Source organism: Lipotes vexillifer, unplaced genomic scaffold (genome assembly GCF_000442215.2).
Source record: "Lipotes vexillifer unplaced genomic scaffold, Lipotes_vexillifer_v1.1 scaffold61, whole genome shotgun sequence".
Lineage (NCBI taxonomy): Eukaryota > Metazoa > Chordata > Mammalia > Artiodactyla > Lipotidae > Lipotes > Lipotes vexillifer.
The window spans coordinates 1,360,749-1,378,286 of NW_006787051.1; the positions used below are offsets into that span (position 1 = coordinate 1,360,749).

General features: G+C 47.5%; 1 protein-coding gene across 1 annotated transcript in view; it reads left to right on the forward strand.

Moving 5' to 3' along the window:
- PPFIBP2 (PPFIB scaffold protein 2) overlaps nucleotides 1-17,538 on the forward strand; it is a 113,690-nt gene that overhangs the window by 64,955 nt on the left and 31,197 nt on the right. The window contains exons 5-6 of the mRNA XM_007459834.1: nucleotides 3,552-3,683; nucleotides 15,483-15,575. Of these exons, the coding sequence (XP_007459896.1) occupies nucleotides 3,552-3,683; nucleotides 15,483-15,575 (225 nt within the window). The remainder of the gene's footprint in view (nucleotides 1-3,551; nucleotides 3,684-15,482; nucleotides 15,576-17,538) is intronic.

The window sequence follows — 17,538 nt, forward strand, 5'->3', positions numbered from 1 at the left end:
TGACAACTGAATGGTGCTGCCTTAGAGGAGGAGGAGGGCAGAGATCTGGAAGAAGTTGTGTTTAACTGGGAGAAAGGTGTTCTGTAAGTTGGGTTGCTGGAGCAGAACGGTCTCTACTTGAGAGGACTGGGAAGGACGTGTCATGTCATGCAAACGTCAGGGTTCGGTTTCTGCTGGAAGTAGAAAGAGCAGTTTAGAATGTAGGGTATTTAAATCCTATTAAGACAACTAGGATAGAGGTCACAGTACGTAACAGTGGCTGGAGGCCATGCGGGGCCTGGAGATGGGGAAGTGGGGCTGGGCTGGGATAAAGGCTGTCAAAGGCTGATTTTTGAGTTCAGGGAGTAGGACAGTACTTATTGATGACAAGGACCAGGGGTGAAGATAATGAAAGGCGGAAGCACATGCTAATAGAATCTAGGAGACAGTAAGGAGAAGTTTTGTTATCAGTGGACTATGTGAAATTAAGCAGCCCCAGGCTTCTCATTAAAACTTTGGTGTGTCTAATTGAAATGTCCACTTGGAATGTTAGTGTGACCAATCAGAACCCTGGCGTGACCAATTGGAGTGGCCATTGGAATTTTAATGCAACCAATTAGAATATTATCCTCATTAACTGGAACATTGGTATGACCAATTACAACCTGGCGGTTAAAACAGCCAAAGGGATTCTGGAAATAATGAAAGCAGAGTAGATTTTTAGCTTTCAAGAGAGATGCCTTCTGAGGCTTTTTTACATCCCACCAAGGCAGTATCTTGAATGCTGGTCAGTAGACAACTGCATTGAATACCTTTTTAAGAGACTCAGGAGCTCAACAGGCGCTGTACTTTTAACTCTCCTATCCCTAGGCCTTGGCATCTGGTAGTTGAACAAATGATGGAAGTCTCATGGAAGAAGGTTTTCTGAGTTCTTAGCACTGCAGAGCAATCGTTATTATCCCATGGACCTTGAGTTCTAGAATCGTCCCTTTTTCCCTTTGCACTGGTGGCTGGGAAGCTCACATACGCATTGTACTCCATCTCTAGCTGTGAATAGAACTTTAGGGTATGAATTTTATGCCGACAGTCACTCTGGCTTCAACTTCTTTCCTTACCCGCTTTAATTTTTATGGGTTTTGTTTTTGTTTGTGTGTGTGTGTGTGTGTGTGTGTGTGTGTGTGGTACGCAGGCCCCTCACTGTTGTGGCCTCTCCCGTTGCGGAGCACAGGCTCCGGACGCGCAGGCTCAGCGGCCATGGCTCACGGGCCCAGCCGCTCCGCGGCACGTGGGATCTTCCCGGACCGGGGCACGAACCCGTGTCCCCTGCATCGGCAGGCGGACTCTCAACCACTGCGCCACCAGGGAAGCCCTATTTTTTAACTTGAGTTGTCTATTTTGCAAACTACCTCAAATCATTTCTGGAACAAAGCAGCTAAGTGAAAGGATGGAGAGGAAGACACAGAATGAGGTGGTGGAGGCGAAGGGGAAGGTGGGGAGGAGGGAGAAGGGTGTTGATAACGAGCAGGCAGGCGGCATAGGAAGGATTTTATCTTAAGTTACTTAAGACCCAAAAATCCCATCTTCCTCACCCAGAGATAGAACATTTTAGGGTCTTTTATGGCCTGCATAGCCTTAGCACCAGGCCCTAGTAGATAGTGTGTGTTCAACAAATTCTTAACAGTTTGAGCAGCTCTTTCCTGGGCTCAGTGAATATTTGTTGATTGGCTTTTTTTCAACACGTTTTTGTTTTTGTTTTTTTTGGCGGTACGTGGACCTCTCACCGTTGTGGCCTCTCCCGTTGTGGAGCACAGGCTTCTGATGCGCAGGCTCAGCGGCCATGGCTCACGGGCCCAGCCGCTCCGCGGCATGTGGGATCTTCCCGGACCGGGGCACGAACCCGTGTCCCCTGCATCGGCAGGCGGACTCTCAACCACTGCGCCACCAGGGAAGCCCCAGCATGTATTTTTTTATTTCCCTTGAAATTCTTGGATTTCTTTCTCTGTTTGGGAAACAATGTGATACATTAAACAGAAATGAGTTTTGAAGCCAAACAGACTTTGGTTTTAAAACTAACTCTGCTGTTGATTGGCGTGTGCCCTTGTCCAAGACAGGCCAGTCTCTGGGCCCGTTTCTTCATCTGTAAAATAGGGATAGTAGTGTTGACTGCCAAATCCCTGGGAGGGTTTATTGAGAGGATGTATGTAAAGTACCCGACAGTGTCTAGCACAGAGGAGGCACTCAGCACATCTATGTCCACCCACCCCCAGTCCCAACACTGGACATACTTAGCTGGCTAACTCCTCATGACCAAGCAGCCCGCAGTTCTGGCATGGCACTGCTGCTGCCTTTGCCCTGTAAGCCAGCTTCAAGTCTGGCTGGCCCAGGAAGAGCTGGGCTCCTCAGCCCAGTACTAAGCTCATTTTGTTGAATGCTTTGCCTTCTGGATACTCTCCCTCAGGTTAGCAGATGGACAGTTTGTAGCCCACCTTTCTGAGGTACTGATGGCCTTTTGCCTAGAGAGTCATGTTTTCCAAGTTAAAATCTTTGACTCATGTGGTTTGGTTTTATGAATTGAGGACAGTTCAGAACATGAAATCATGGCCGTAGGGTCAGATTGTTGAGATGACTATTCTTGTACTAGGGTTGGGTTGCCTAAGATGATACGGAAATTTCAGACCATGGCAGGATGCTGTGTCTTTTCTGTCAGCTCATTTGGCTGGTTACCCTCCTAGCATCATATCGTGGTCTCCTTGCCAGGACCTGTGTGTCCAATGTCTCCATATGCCACGATTTGGGATCTCACACATTGCCTTTTGCCAATGGAGAAATGTCACCCCTGGACTTTGGGAAGTGCTCCTGGCTTTTGAGGTCCTTCATAATTCCTAGTAGTGCTGAGCAGGTGTTTCACCTATCACCTTTGTTTTGTCTTATTTATGCTTATTAAGTGTATATATTAATGGCAGGTTGTTGTCTGCTACTCTTTTAGGCTTGGCAGGGCTACTAATAACCTCCCCAGTCCTCAAAATAAGCAAGGAACAATTTTCTTATTTACATTCTAGGAAAGATACATATCACATAAATAAGATTCTACTATAACCATTCAATAAATACTCATCGAATATCTACTTAATGTCCTAGCTCCCTTCTAGGTTCGTTGCAGTAAGGTCTTCCAATGACATGTGTGGAAGACTGGGCTGAATACTGACTGAGCCCAGGAGGTGATGTGGAAACTTTGGTTTTGAAAAATATAATGTTAACCTAAGCTGGTCTTTTGTTTGTTTTGGTGGAGAGGATCTGCTGCTTTGCCTTAAAAATAGACATGGAGAAATTTCATTCGTTGAGCAGACCCATCCGTTTTTCTCTACCTGGAAAGAATGAATAATGGTTTCTATGGACAAATGTGCTTTTTGAGTGACCCAGTATCAGCCCAGGCCTGTCCCCTATAGGACTGTGGCTCAGATGTAGCGGTTTCATCATACAATGTAGAGATTGCCTTATGTCCTATGGATGGAGGTAGAGTTGTTCTTATTGCCATGGAGGTTTATGATTTTGAGATCTGTTTTTGCCTGCAGGAGCTGCTAAGTCGTACATCTCTTGAGACTCAGAAGCTCGATCTGATGACTGAAGTGTCTGAGCTGAAGCTCAAGCTGGTGGGCATGGAGAAGGAGCAGAGAGAGCAGGAAGAGAAGCAGAAAAAAGCAGAGGTGAGTGTGATACATCACCTTCTAGGGGTACCCATACTGTCCAAAGCTCAGATCAGGGGAAGCTAGCCTAATGTGGCTTCGGGCCATCTGGGCAACCCCAAGCCTGGCAGCCACTGGGTGCCAGAAACATCTATGTACCAGAGACACAGTGATCTGTTAATACCAAGTTATCAGGTTTTGCTGTGGCTGCAGATTTCAGCAATGCCCAAACCACCCAGTTTTGGCTCTAAGGCTGTGTCCTCCCTCAAGCTGCTGACAAGGATGGAAAGGGAAGCATTAGTGGGGGAAGGATCAGACAAGACTTGGAGAGACCAAGATGTCTTTTGTGAGAGCCAAGGTAATGACCGCATATTGGGATGAAGTCAGCTGCTCAGTAAGCCAGCATCGTTGTCCATGGAGTCTAGAGACATTCTTTGATGTGCATTTCACAGACCCAGACGCAACCCTTAGATTATGTGTTTCTTTCCTCCTGATGGCTCCTATGGGTGAGCCCATGCACAGGCTTTCTCTTAGAAGGTTTTCCTGTATCTCGTTTTTGTTTTTGTTTTCTCAGGCTCCATATGCCATTGACTAGAGCATGCCAGACTCTTTTTTTGGATAAATGTTTTGGATAATTTTAGGCTCAGAGCTCAGAACTGTCCATTTTAACCTTAGATAACCACCTTCCATGTGCCTCTACCTACAAGTTCCCTATATTTGTTCACTGTGCATTGTGAGCTGTGGAAAGAATAGCCTTTAGGTTTAGAAAGAGCTTGGCTCAATTCTGACCTAAATGCTTAATAGCTCTTTGAACTTCAGCAAGTTAACTACTTAATCTCTCTGAACTTCAATTTCTTTATCTGTAAAATGGGTAACTGTGTGATGAAGTCAAAAAAAATCACCACCAAAGCTAAGTCTCTATCATAGGATCTGGCATCCTCTCTTCCATTCAGGCATCTCTAAAATCTAAAGGTGGATATTGTTCCATTCAGTTAAGCGCCAACACCATCATGCCCGGAAACCTGGCACATTTCTATGTTTACCGGGTAAACACTGGTGATTGAGACACTTCTAATATGTGGGGCATGTTCCTTGCATTGCTTTTGAGAACATGCTCATTAGTAAGAAGTATAGTTGCCAAAAGAAAATTTATCTCCGTTACGCTGAGGACACTATCTTCTAGTGATAAAGAATGCAGGCTTTTGAATCAGACCTCTTGGCTGGAATCCAAACTCAGCTACTCAGCAGGTTTGTGATCTTAGGCAAGTAACGTAACCTCCCAAACCTCTATTTCTTCTTCTGTAAAATGGAGATAGTAATAATTCCTATTTGCTCACTTGTTCCGAGGAAGGAATGAGATAGTCCTTAGCATAGTGCTGGATAACTAGCTTTTATCAATTACTTACTGATTGTGTTTTTAAGCGTGCGAGAAATGTAAATGTCGGCCTAGCTATGTTATTGACTTCTACGTTCACGCAGACTCAAAGCTTATCTGTGTGAAGTGTTAGTTAAATAGACTGTGCTTCTTAAATGTTCAAGGAGAAGCCGTTAGATTTTCTACAGGCTTAGAATTATTTTACCAGTGTTTCAAAATGTGTGATCACATGGGGATATACATTCAGGCTTGGGGGCAGAATTGAATAAACTTTGTAAGAAGGCTTAGAGTGGTAGAGACAACTTAAAACCAAGGAAGGGAAGGAGGGAGGGAGCGAGGGAAACAAGGAAAAGAAAGAAAGGAAAGAGTAAGAGGGTTATTAGGTCACACAACAGGAATAGTCGAAAGAGTGAGAGGGTTATTAGGTCACACAACAGGAATAGTCTAGGGTTTAAAAAGCTGATATCACTAGATCCAGCTGGCTTTACCATGTCGTTAGAAATCAGGCTTAGTGTCTCATTTGGTTCTGTTTTAGCCTTATTCTCAGGAAGGCTCTCTGTATGTGGTGACAAAGATGGCCATCAGCAGCTTTAGATCCTACTAGCCTGGAAAACTGCAGAGAGAGAGTTTCTCTCTCTCTCAAAGATTCCAGCAAAACCCCAGGATTGCATATCAGTGGGCCAATTTGGGTCACGTGCCTGGTTCTGAACCAGTCACTGTAGGGGACGTGGGCCCACACATGGGTGTGTGTGGGCATGAGAGTCAGTCCATGGTGGCAGAATGCTGAGTTAGTACCGAGCTGGAGCAGCTCAGTTCCTTTCTAGGGAAGGCAGGGGAGCTCCCACTTCTGGGCCAAGCACAGCTAAGGCAGTCATTCTACTGTTTGCTTTATTTTTTCTTTTCTGAAGGATTATTTTTCAATCCGAATTTTTGTTTTTGCTATTGTTTTCCATTAGACTCTTCGTGCATGAGGCACCATAGACCCTGAGCTGCTGGCCTCAGTCCTACCTGATAACAGCCCTTCCCAGTTGCTAGTACAAACATTAGGTTTCCATGTGGAGCAGTTTTTCAGGCTGTTCAAACGTGTGATAATCAGGGAACAACAGCCATATGACCTGAAGCAACATTCTCATTCTTGTCATTAAACATAATCTTTACTGGTATGCTCAGACTCTCTACCACTGTAACTATCTGGAACACCCTAGGCTTACAACCATGGAGAGGGCTGCTGAAGCTGCACTACTGTCATGTGCGTGGTGGAGCTGTTTATTTTGAGGGAGACGTTTGGCTAGCTGGGGTCATCAAGGTTGTAGTTGTATGAATAAAGGGAATGTTGCTTCCCATCCTACACTGCTGCTGTTTTTCCAGTGAATGTGCTTAGCCTAAAGCCTGATTGCTTGTGGTTTAAAAGAGGCAGGACTTTTCTGAGGTAGCCAGATCTGAAATAAACTTTCTCTGTGTAGCTCAGGCTTTATCCTAAGCAGGTATCCTGCCTGCCCTGTAATCAGCTGTGGAAGTGATTACAAATGTTTGTCTATAAACCCAAGGACTTTGAGGTGTAGGTTTCTTGTTAAATGGAGACAATCCTGACAGCCAGCCTCGCTCAGGAGTCCGTGGTGACCCTTATGAGACGTGGGTGAATACTGGATTTCCTGTTTACTGTACCTTTTCTCCTGAGCCTTTTGCAGTGGTTCTGGGTCATTTCAGGAGACCCAAGATTGGACCAATTAGGTTCACTCCTGAAAAGCAGGACTGCAGGAAAAGTGACCAACATGGAAAGTAAATACCACAGTTATGAGAATGGCACATGAAAGAAAGAGATCCAGAGGCAAAGGAAAACCTCGGGGTGGCCCACCTATCAAAGGCATGTCCCTTGGAGAGATCTTCCCTGGAGAAGGGCATGTGGCTTCCCTAAGCACTGGGGATGCAGGGAGGCCTGCAGCAGGATCCCTTTGTGAGATCCAAAGGGTTCTGCGTGTAGTAGCAGAGCAGCCTTGGGAACAGGGATCCAGCATGTGCTTGGAAATGAAGTCAACCCAATTGATCAGGGATATACATAAGCCTGAAGAGAACTGGAAACGACCTCTAGGATTTCCTGGCAGAAAATGGAATGTCTTACAGCACAGGTGTCCTGCTTCCTTTCTTCCTATGGGTGGGACCTTGGAAGGGGGAGGGATTCTGATTTCTGAACTGTTGCAATGGGAATGATGAACCTGGAGTACAGAGCAAAGGCTTGGAAGATTGTGTTTGCTCAGAGAAGAGCTGGCCTGACTTAGGAGAGTTTTATTATTGTTTTTATTTTGTTTACTCATTTTTGTTTGTATAGGAAATATACTCCAACAATTCAGAAATTAAGAGTTCAAAAAGGTATATGCAGCAAAACCTCTCCTTTCCCAGCCAGCAGTCAGACACCAATGTTGTCAGTTTCTTTTGTATCCTTCAGAGTTATCTTATGCATGGACAAGCAAATTTATATGGATAAATTCTTTCCCTCATATTTGCACAGATACACATTATTCTAGACCTTTCTTTTTTTAATTGAGCAGTCACAGAGCTTGTTTCATATCAAGTACATTAAAAAAAACTTTCTCATGTTTGTTTACATATTATTTTCCGCTCTGACTACGCCCTCATTTATTTAACCAGTTCTCTCTTGGGTGGACATTTATGTTGTTTCCAAGTGTTTGCCCTTACAAATAACGCTATTGTGAATAAATTTGTAAATGTGTGAGGATATTGAAGTGGAATTGAAGGGTCAAAGGGTATAACGCACTTGACATTTTGACGGATGTGGAGGTGGTGTTCCCACCTGCTATGTGTCAGTGTGCCAGGACAGTATTAAACTGAGCATGAAGGAAGCGGGAGAGAAACAGCTAAGTAAAGTTGTGAACAAGTTTAACAGGTAGGATGGGGTGGGGAAGACTATGATTATGGGAAGTGCCCAGTAGTTAGTTTCACATAGAAAAGAACCATCAAACAAACAAACAAAAACTTTTTTTTTTTTTTTCGCGGTACGCGGGCCTCTCACTGTTGTGGCCTCTCCCATTGCGGAGCACAGGCTCCGGACGCGAGGCTCAGCGGCCGTGGCTCACGGGCCCAGCCGCTCCGCGGAGCGTGGGATCTTCCCGGACCCCCGTGTCCCCTGCATCGGCAGGCGGACTCTCAACCACTGCGCCACCAGGGAAGCCCCCAAAGAAAAACTTTGACTGTTGGCAAAGCAAGAGTAATAAACAAAGTGAGTTGAGATTACAGAACAGGGATTAGAACCTCATAAATGTCACCTGGACTTTATGATGTGGGACCCAAGATTGAAAACACCGCTACAAAAGGCTCTGCCCTATGGGAGAGAAAAGACCTATTAAGAGAGGAGAGGGGGGCTTCCCTGGTGGCGCAGTGGTTGAGAGTCCGCCTAACAATGCAGGGGACACGAGTTCGTGCCCCGGTCCGGGGCGATCCCACATGCCGCGGAGCAACTAGGCCCGTGAGCCATGGCCACTGAGCCTGCGCGTCCGGAGCCTGTGCTCTGCAACAAGAGAGGCCGCGATAATATAGAGGCCCGCACACCGCGATGAAGAGTGGCCCCCGCTTGCCGCAACTAGGGAAAGCCCTCGCACAGAAAAGAAGACCCAACACAGCCTAAATAAATAAATAAATACATAAATAAACAAACAAACTCCTACCCAGCACCTAGGTATTGAAAGGTTGGTTTTTGGTTTTGCCCTGAATGTAGATAAAGAAACCAGGCAAACTGCCACTCTGGCTCTAATGCTGAAGCAAAGCTAGAAACTAGTTTATGAAGTGAAAGTGATGGGTATCTTGAGAGAGTGGCCATTGTTATTTTGAGAGTTCATGACAGGGAGAGAGGGGAGAACGCGGCATAGACAGACATGCACTGTGGACCTTGGAAATCATACCTTTGAAAGTTCAGAAATAGAAGCAATGACTCAAGGATATTGAACTACATAAAAAATATACTTATTTCTGACTGTGCAACCTCACAAATAATATACCAATAAAAAGGAAAAGGTAGAGGTACCTTGAAAGGAACCAGTTTTCAAAGGGGCTTGTACAAAAGGTAGAAAGGACAGAGAAAAGTGCACCTGCACGAACTGCATCGGGAAGATCAAACCCCACTGAAAGGGACAGTTCTGAGGACAATAGGAAGCTTTTCCTTTAAAGTTATGTTCTCAATAAGGAGATCAAAGAAAGAATGGGCCTGGTTCCACTGATGCCTCTGACAGGTGCACAGAACTTAGGACAGCAGTCCCCAGGCTGCTTGTTTATAAGTGAATTTTAAGGAGTCGGAGAAATCGAGTGAGTTGCTGAAAAACTGGAAGTAACCATTTTCTCCTCCTCCTTCTCTTTTCAAAATGGCAAAGAAAGCAGGGTTCTATAAAATTCATTCTGTTGAGTTTGAGGTCAACCCTATGATGGTTTGTGAGAAGCCAGAAGACAAAGTAGGGATCTGTGTCCATTAAGAGTAAGTTACGTCTGATTGGCCTCATTGGTTTGGCCAGGAGTGCATCTTGTAGTGGTCGGCTGGGTAAATCCTCACTTGAGTGAGGCACTGCGAAAACATTGCTTGGGATAGTCTTGTGGATAAGATAGAGGAATATAGGATGAATGCTAAAATAGGCATATCAGTAGCCAAGTGATAATGAATAATACCTTAAGACTACCTCTAGGAAGATTTTTTTTGCAGAGGGTCATGTCATCTGCCTTTAGTCCTCCTGCCTGGTGTGCATTTTTAGTCCATAATTTGCTGATATAGAAGGCCTTCAAATTGTGAGGACAGGCAGCCAAAGAAAAACTAAATGGATCAGTTGACATTAGGATTCATGAAGACCTACACAGACTGGAGCGACCCATAAGTTGGCAGGAAAAGCGTAAAAGAGAGGCCAGGAGAGCCTGAGTAGTACAGAGCTGCCGAAGGGAAGGAGTAAAACGAGGGAGCCACACAGCTTGAGGACAGAGGATGCGTGTGTGGATCTGACTGCGAGGAGGGTGCTGACCCCTCGTGTGCTGGAGACATCTGCCTGGAGCGTGGGGGTGGGGATGAGGTGATGAAAATCAGGGCCAGTGGGTCTAGACCCCTCACTTGAGAGAGACAACGGTGAAGGGAACAGGAGAAGGGTGAGGGCTGTGATGTCCTCGAAACTTACATAAGAGAGAGAAGAGCAGGTGTGAAGACCGGGAGGGCCAGTGACCAGGAGAGACTAAAGGTTCTGGGAGAGTGGCCAGTAAGGGAAGCATGCTGGAGGGTGCAGAGCCGCTGGGCTTTTGTTGTCAGCGATCAATGTCACATGGGCCTTAACTGTGTTGCATGACCTTGAGGTGTTTTCTGTTGCTCTCCCGGTTTCTCTCCTTCATTTCTTACGGCTCAAACACTTGGTGGCCAAAGGGGAAGCAGTGGGGAAAGTGAACCCACATTTATCGAAGGCCTCCATGTGCCAGGGCACCGTGTGAGGTGTTTACCGAAGTCAGATAAGCAGGTGAAGCCAACCCTCTGACGACTGACTCTGGGGGAAGACAACGTGGGGCTGTCTGTGGGCTAACTCAGGTGAGCTATCTCCAGGAGAGAGTGGCTGGGAGGCCAGGAGCCCGCTTATGACAGCGATGCCTGCATCTGCAGGTCTCCCAGTTCAAGTGGCATCGCTGGAGGGAGAGCAGGCTGGCGTAGGGGCCCTAGCAGTGCCCTCTCAGACCCAAGCTGCCATGCGGACCCTCAGTTTTCCTTCTACATTTCCTTCTACATTCTTCTTTTAGGAAACACTGTTTCTATTGGGGATGGAAAACCTCTTTCTAGCATGCCTGGACAGTTCTCATGGTGCCAGGGGGCAGACCTCCCAGTACCAGGTGCCAGTGCTCAGAATGTCAGTAAAGGTGGGCAGAGAGGGGCTAAATACTTTAAATGGCTGCCACCCACCCACCCACCCACCCTAGGCTCTGTTGGGATCTATTGCCAACTGTCTCCTTAACTCCATGCCCCTGCCCCGGCCCCATCAGCTGCCCTCAGTCTTCCCCGGGCTCTTGGGTTTCTTGTTGCCATGAGTGGCACCATCCTCCATCCACCCTGCCGGCCAGGCCCATGACTCCTCGTCTCCTTTACTCCCCCACACGGGCAAGGGATCTAGAATGCGCCTACTTCACATCACTTAGACTCGTCCCATCTCTTTGTCTCGACCCAGGCAGAATTAGTCACTCACCGCTCCCTGGAAGCCCCATAGTCTTATTGGTGTAGCACTTACAGCCTGTCGTGATTGTTATTTGTGTGTTTCTCCTCACTCACCTGCGAGCGCCATTGCTCACTGGCCTTGGGTCTCTGCGGAGTGACGCTAGATGTCTGTGGAGTAGATAAAGGAAAGCCCAGCAGAGCTGCTAGTGCAAGGGATTCAGAACTGAATAGGTATGAATTCCAAGGGTTGCAGTTATTTTCCAAAGTTGCCATAAAAGGCCAAAATGTTCTTGAGGGGTGCATGCGCGTGTTGTGTATGTCCCCTGTGCACGGGTGTTGGCACGTTTGGGGAGGGCGCTGGCGAGTGTAGAAGGGATGCATCCGTATGTGATCCCGTCTCCACTTTTGCTAGACTCTGCGCCTCAGACGCCGTCATGTAAGGACGGCCCCCAGTATGGCACGAAGGCCATACTGCAGACAGGCCCACGGATGGGGCAGGTCAGGGAAAATGCCACGTCTTTTGGTTCCTGTGAAGAGAGCGTATGGTCACGGACAGCAACCGCTGTGTGCCCCCTGCCGTACGCTTCTATCCTTCTGTTCTGCTCTCCTAAGGAGTTCCATGTCTGAGCGCTGACTGACCCTGCGTGCTTTTCTTCCCCTCTCTCTCCCTTCCTACAGTCGGTTCTGAATGTGATCGGTGAGCTGCAGCAGCAGATGTGTAGGCTGCAGCTGGACATCCACAGGCAGATTCAAGAGCGCCTCTCACTCAGTAGGGACCACCCTGAGGAGGTGGCAGCCGACGACGGTGCGGCCCGGCCCCAGCCCTGCGGCCAGGAGTGTGCCCGTTGGGAGGGGTCACCTGTAGGAACCGCACTTAAGTATATCGGAGCATGCGTGTGTGGTGCACCTCACTGGCGGAGGGGCTGGGGCTTCTCCTACCTGGAGCAGCGTGCGCTGGCTTAACATGGATCTGTGGTCACCTCTGGGCAGAGCTTGGGACTCGCTCCCCTCGGGATGTGAGCTGAGCTCCATGACCCTCACCGAGCAGGGTCTGAGCTGGCGAGGCCAACCCTCTGACCGGTGGCCGTACTCATCTCCCTCAGGGCTGGGAATGAGGTGTGTCAGGTGCCCTGAGTGACGGGGCGTTGGTGTAAAAGCAAGCTTCGGGCCCCCTTCCCAGGTACGACACTGATTCTCCCTCCTGGGCTGGGAAATTAAATGAAGTTTCAGCTCCCATGATTTTTTTCTTTTAATTTAAGAAAAAAATAGCATCATAAAATAATCCTCTCAAGTTTTTTTTTTTTTTTTTTTTTTTTTTTTTCCTTGCGTTATGCGGGCCTCTCACTGTTGTGGCCTCTCCCATTTGCGGAGCACAGGCTCCGGACGCGCAGGCTCAGCGGCCATGGCTCACGGGCCCAGCCGCTCCGCGGCATGTGGGATCCTCCCGAAACGGGGCACGAACCCGCGTCTCCTGCATCGGCAGGCGGACTCTCAAGCACTGCGCCACCAGGGAAGCCCCTCAAGTTTATTTTTAAAGAGGTTTATCCCCAGTGAGAAAATAGAACACAAGTGTCCATATGCTGTGACAACTGTCATCATCTGAATTTCCGGGAAAAGTTCTCCCGTGTAATCACATTCGAGGGATTTCATGACCTGTGGGGCCTATCGGGTGTATCTGCCTGGGATTCTGGACTTGGCCCCTTGCGCTGGTGTCACCAGGTCCTTTGTGATGGCAGCTGCAGAGAGATGAGCCTGTGCTTCTAAGGCCCCCTATCGAAGAGGACTTGGAAACCCAAGGGAAAGTCAAGGGCGTAGTAGCCATATCTGTAGGAAGTTGCCATGATCCATACTCAACTATGGGACATGCTGGAAATCTCCACCCAGACTTGGGCATGAGGGGAGGGGGCCTCGGTGGGGAAAAAGTTGAGAGTCAAGATGTAGGTGTAGATTTGGAAAGGGAAGCTCTGAGAGGGGTGCTGGGCATGCTCCATGGTGAGTGGGTTACCCCAGAAAGACTTGTAAAAGAAGGTACACTGTGCCCCAGTGTTTATAGCCCACCATGGGCAACAAATAGCTTAGAAGGAAGAGGATGCGCCAGAGAGGTCACAGAGCCTGGAGATCATCATGCTCTGTGTCCCCACCGTGGCAGCTCCTCAGCAAATGTTCTCAGAAAATGATCTGGGATCTGCTACAAGTCACAACAGGCCTTAAAGTCTAATGTTGTGGATCACAGAGGCAGTAACCTTAGCTTGGAAGATACGTTTCTAAAAGGGCATCAACAAATGTTCACCTCAGTTATAAGAAAATCTTAGTGAATATCCCTGTACAATGCAAGTGTAAGCAATGGAACTTTCTGGTGGATTGTCTCAGGATGCAAAGGCCAGTTAAATGATGGCTTGAATTGCAAGTGTTGGTTCATCAAGAAATAATGCATATACCTAACTATGTGCCAGAGGTTAGCAAAGCTCCCGGAGTTCACAGTGCAGGAGAACTAGCCATCAGCAATCACACCAGTAACTGTTTAATTGCAAATGATATAAGAGATTATACAGATGCCACAAGAGAGTATAGCAGAGGGACCTGATGAAGTGTAGAGGTTGGAATAGCTTTGCTCATGGCGGCCTGAAGGATGGGCAGGGGTTAACCTGGCAGAAAGTTCCAGACAGAGGGAGGGAGAGGCATGTGTGAGGGCCCAAGTCAGAAAGAGGAACTAAAAAGTATCCAGCATGGCTGGAGCATAACTGGAGAGAGACAGTAGTACAAGAGGTAGGCAGGGTGATGGGTTAGGCCGGGCTGTACTGGTTGTGGGTTAAAGTTCATGAGCTTTGAGGAGCAGGGAAGGGCCAGGATCAGATTTGTGCTTTAATTGTATTGTTCCCCTGGAACATGCGGGTCGATGGCTTCAAGAAGGGCAAGATGTCAGAAGACCAACCAGTGGAGAGGCTGTCCAGGCTCTCAGCAGTAACTGCTAGTGATGGTAGAGTTGAGGTAAAAGAGATTCCGGTGATTTCCTTGAAGGTAGAATTTAGAAGGCTTGGGGGATGAGTTACGTATGTAGTGGGGGAAGACAGAAGGAGGTGCCAAGGATGGAGCCCAGGTTTCTGGCACAGGATGGAGATGCCATTTAGTGAGACAGGGATGTCTCCGAGGGGGAATTAAGGGTTACACTTGGGTCATGACAGTTGTAAGATGCCTCTGTGCCATCCATGTGGAGATGTTGTGGGAAGTTTGTTATGTGAATCTGGAGTTCAGAAAGTCTATGGAAGTAATCACTTTTATGCTAATTTTTCTGATAGAAACCAGTCAGCAGGACCATTTGTCCATTAAAGGAACCTAGGTTTGGGATAAGGGTGCTCAGCGGTGTCTTTACTAAAGGGGTACTTTAGAAAGCAGGGGCCCTGGGGTCAGAAGATACAGCCCTGATTTCCAGCTCCACGACCGGCAAGTTGTTTAAATGTCACTTGCCCACTCAGCAACCTTCAGAGGCTCCCTACTGTCTAAAGAATGGCATCAGATCGCCTCATATTCTCATCCAAAAGCCTTTACAGTAAGGCCCCACCTTATCTTCCCCGTCTCATTTCCCACTGAATGCTGCCCATCCTGTGCTCCAGCCCAGCAGGCTGTCTGCCCTCTCCCTGGACGCCGCCTCCCTCCCTCCCTCCTTTCTTCAAGCCAACCCCTCCTCTGAACTGGAACACCCAGACCCGCTTCTGCATTTCACACTTAGCATTTGCCCTTTTAGCGTTTTGTTTCTATCCTCCTGGCTGTCACTTCCTCTGTGAAGCCTTGCAGGAACACCGGCCTCCTCCCCTGGGTTCCTTGACCCCCAGCACAGACAGATGCTCGCTATTAGCCTGCTTCCTGCTACTTTGTCTGTAACAAGCTGCCTCATTTCTGCATCTCTGTTTCTCTTGCTCCCAACTGCTACCTGTCCTTCCCCCTACACATACGTGCATGATTTGGGCACACCCTGCGGGGAACACAGATGTCAGAAAGGAGCGGCGAGAGCAAGTTCTGAAAAGAAGAAGAAAGTTTTCTCTTCCTTTTGTCTGGAACTCCCTGGCCTTTGTTTTGTAATGGGCACATAGCTTTCCCTGAAACAAGGATCGTGTTTAAAGATTGGAGCCAGCCACAGCGTGGACCCTGATGCGGTCGCTCCTGCCTTGGTATCCACTGTGCATGTGCTTACCCAGGGTTGTAGATCCCAGGAGCATCCTGTTCTTTAACCATCAGAACTGTCTTTCTTCCTCACCCGCCCCCACCCCCCCAGGAGTTACTGCAAGAACTCCGGCACCTCAAAATCAAGGTGGAAGAGTTGGAAAATGAACGGAACCAGTATGAATGGAAACTGAAGGCCACCAAGGTAAAAGGCGGTTCTGATGTTTATGGAGAGGCTTTGAGGCCCAGTGGGGAGGGTCTGGGGTGTGCCGTACGTAGCCTAAGGCTGAGGAACGGGAATTGATTCCCACTGTGTGTACACGCAACAGTGCCCAGATTGTGCGAGCTGACAGATTTAATCCAGGAGGGCTCTTTTCCTGGGGAAAGCCCATGAGAGTATGAGCTGCTGAGGTCGCCAAGTCTCCTTCCTTTCTCTCTGTCCCATGGCACCCCCCCAAGCTGACACTGGGCCAAGCAGGGCCTCTACGAGTGAGTGATGAGTCCTAGGGCAGATGAATGCCAACATTGTCTTGGCTGCATCATTTTAAATTTAGCAGCCCCTCTAATAATCAGTTTCTAAAAAGAGGTATGCTTTTATTTTTAGCAATTCCTAAAAATATATACTTGTAATATTTTTTTAACCAAATCATGTTTCTATTGAACTGGGGAGCTTGCTGTTTAAAGGACACCCGTGATACATTCTTTTGTGAAATAAATTTTATCCCTCCCTCCTTTGTTTTCGCTAATAGTTTCCTGCTTCATTTCCTATAATAGTTGGAATGGATTCAGCCCACACATTTATTGTTTTGGCCAGAACGTTGTATTTTAAAACGTCGAATTAGCTGTCACTTAAGCATTAGGAAATTTCACATATACAGTTAGACTTCCATGCAGGCAGAGGAGGGACGCTCTGGGGTTGGGGGTGGGAAGCTTTAAAACCCTGAAGCAGTTTTCCCGCCTGAGGAGCTGGCCAGGCTCCCTCTGGTGGGTGGGTGCACGCCTGCCTTTCCACTGAGAGCTCTGCAGCGCCACCCACAGGTGTTACCAGATGGTCCTGTAGGCATTTTCTTTTTTCTTTTTTTTTTTTTTTGCGGTACGTGGGCCTCTCACTGTTGTGGCCTCTCCCGTTGCGGAGCACGGGCTCCGGACGCTCAGGCTCAGCGGCCATGGCTCACGGGCCCAGCCGCTCTGTGGCATGTGGGATCTTCCCAGACCGGGGCACGAACCCGTGTCCCCTGCATCGGCAGGCGGACTCTCAACCACTGCGCCACCAGGGAAGACCTAGGCATTTTCATCTTTACTTAGAGTTTTCTTAACATCTAGTTGTACTTTGTTTTATTTTTTCTATACCTTTAAATGATTCTAAAAACAATAATAACCATTATAGATAATTTTAAACCACAAAAATTTTAAAGAATAAAAATCATTCATATACTGCCCAGGAACTACCACTATTAATATTTCCTTCCAGGCATTTCTCTTTTTGGGGTCTCTCTCTCTTAATTTTGATGTTGATAATTTATACACAGTCTCATACCATGCTATTAAAAGAAAACTCCGAACATGATGTTGATGTCTATATAATATTCTGTTGCATAAATGTGAGTAATTTTCTTAACTATTTTACAGATGAGGAAACTGAGGCACAGAGTAGTTAGGCAACTTTCCCGAGATCTTACAGCTAGTCAGCTCCAGCGCTAGACAATCTGCTTGATCATCTACTGCTCTGTTCTTACCTACGTGTCCCCTTGTGTGCACTGTGCTCCACAAGCCCCAGTTGTAGGAGCACTGTTTCTCTAAAACCTCAGAATCTTCCATCCCCATGATCCCCTCAAGCGAGTCCTGTGTTGGTGAAACCTTTGAAGTTGTACACTCCACCTTCTATTATAAAACCAAACAACTCGCTTAAATCACCTAAGCGCTTTGCCTTGGCATGTAGACCTTTGAGATACTATGGATTATTTAATAGCCACCACGTCTGGAGACCCTTCTGTGTGCCAGAATGTGTCAAGCCCTTTGTACACATTTTCTCATTTGGTCCATAAAATAACCCAGCGAGGTCTATTGATTTATTATCCTCGTTTTCCTGGTAAGGAAACTGAGGCTCAGAGTGGCCAAGGTGAGGTTCTGGTCTGGATCTGTGTCATTGCAAAACTCACGCTCTTTCC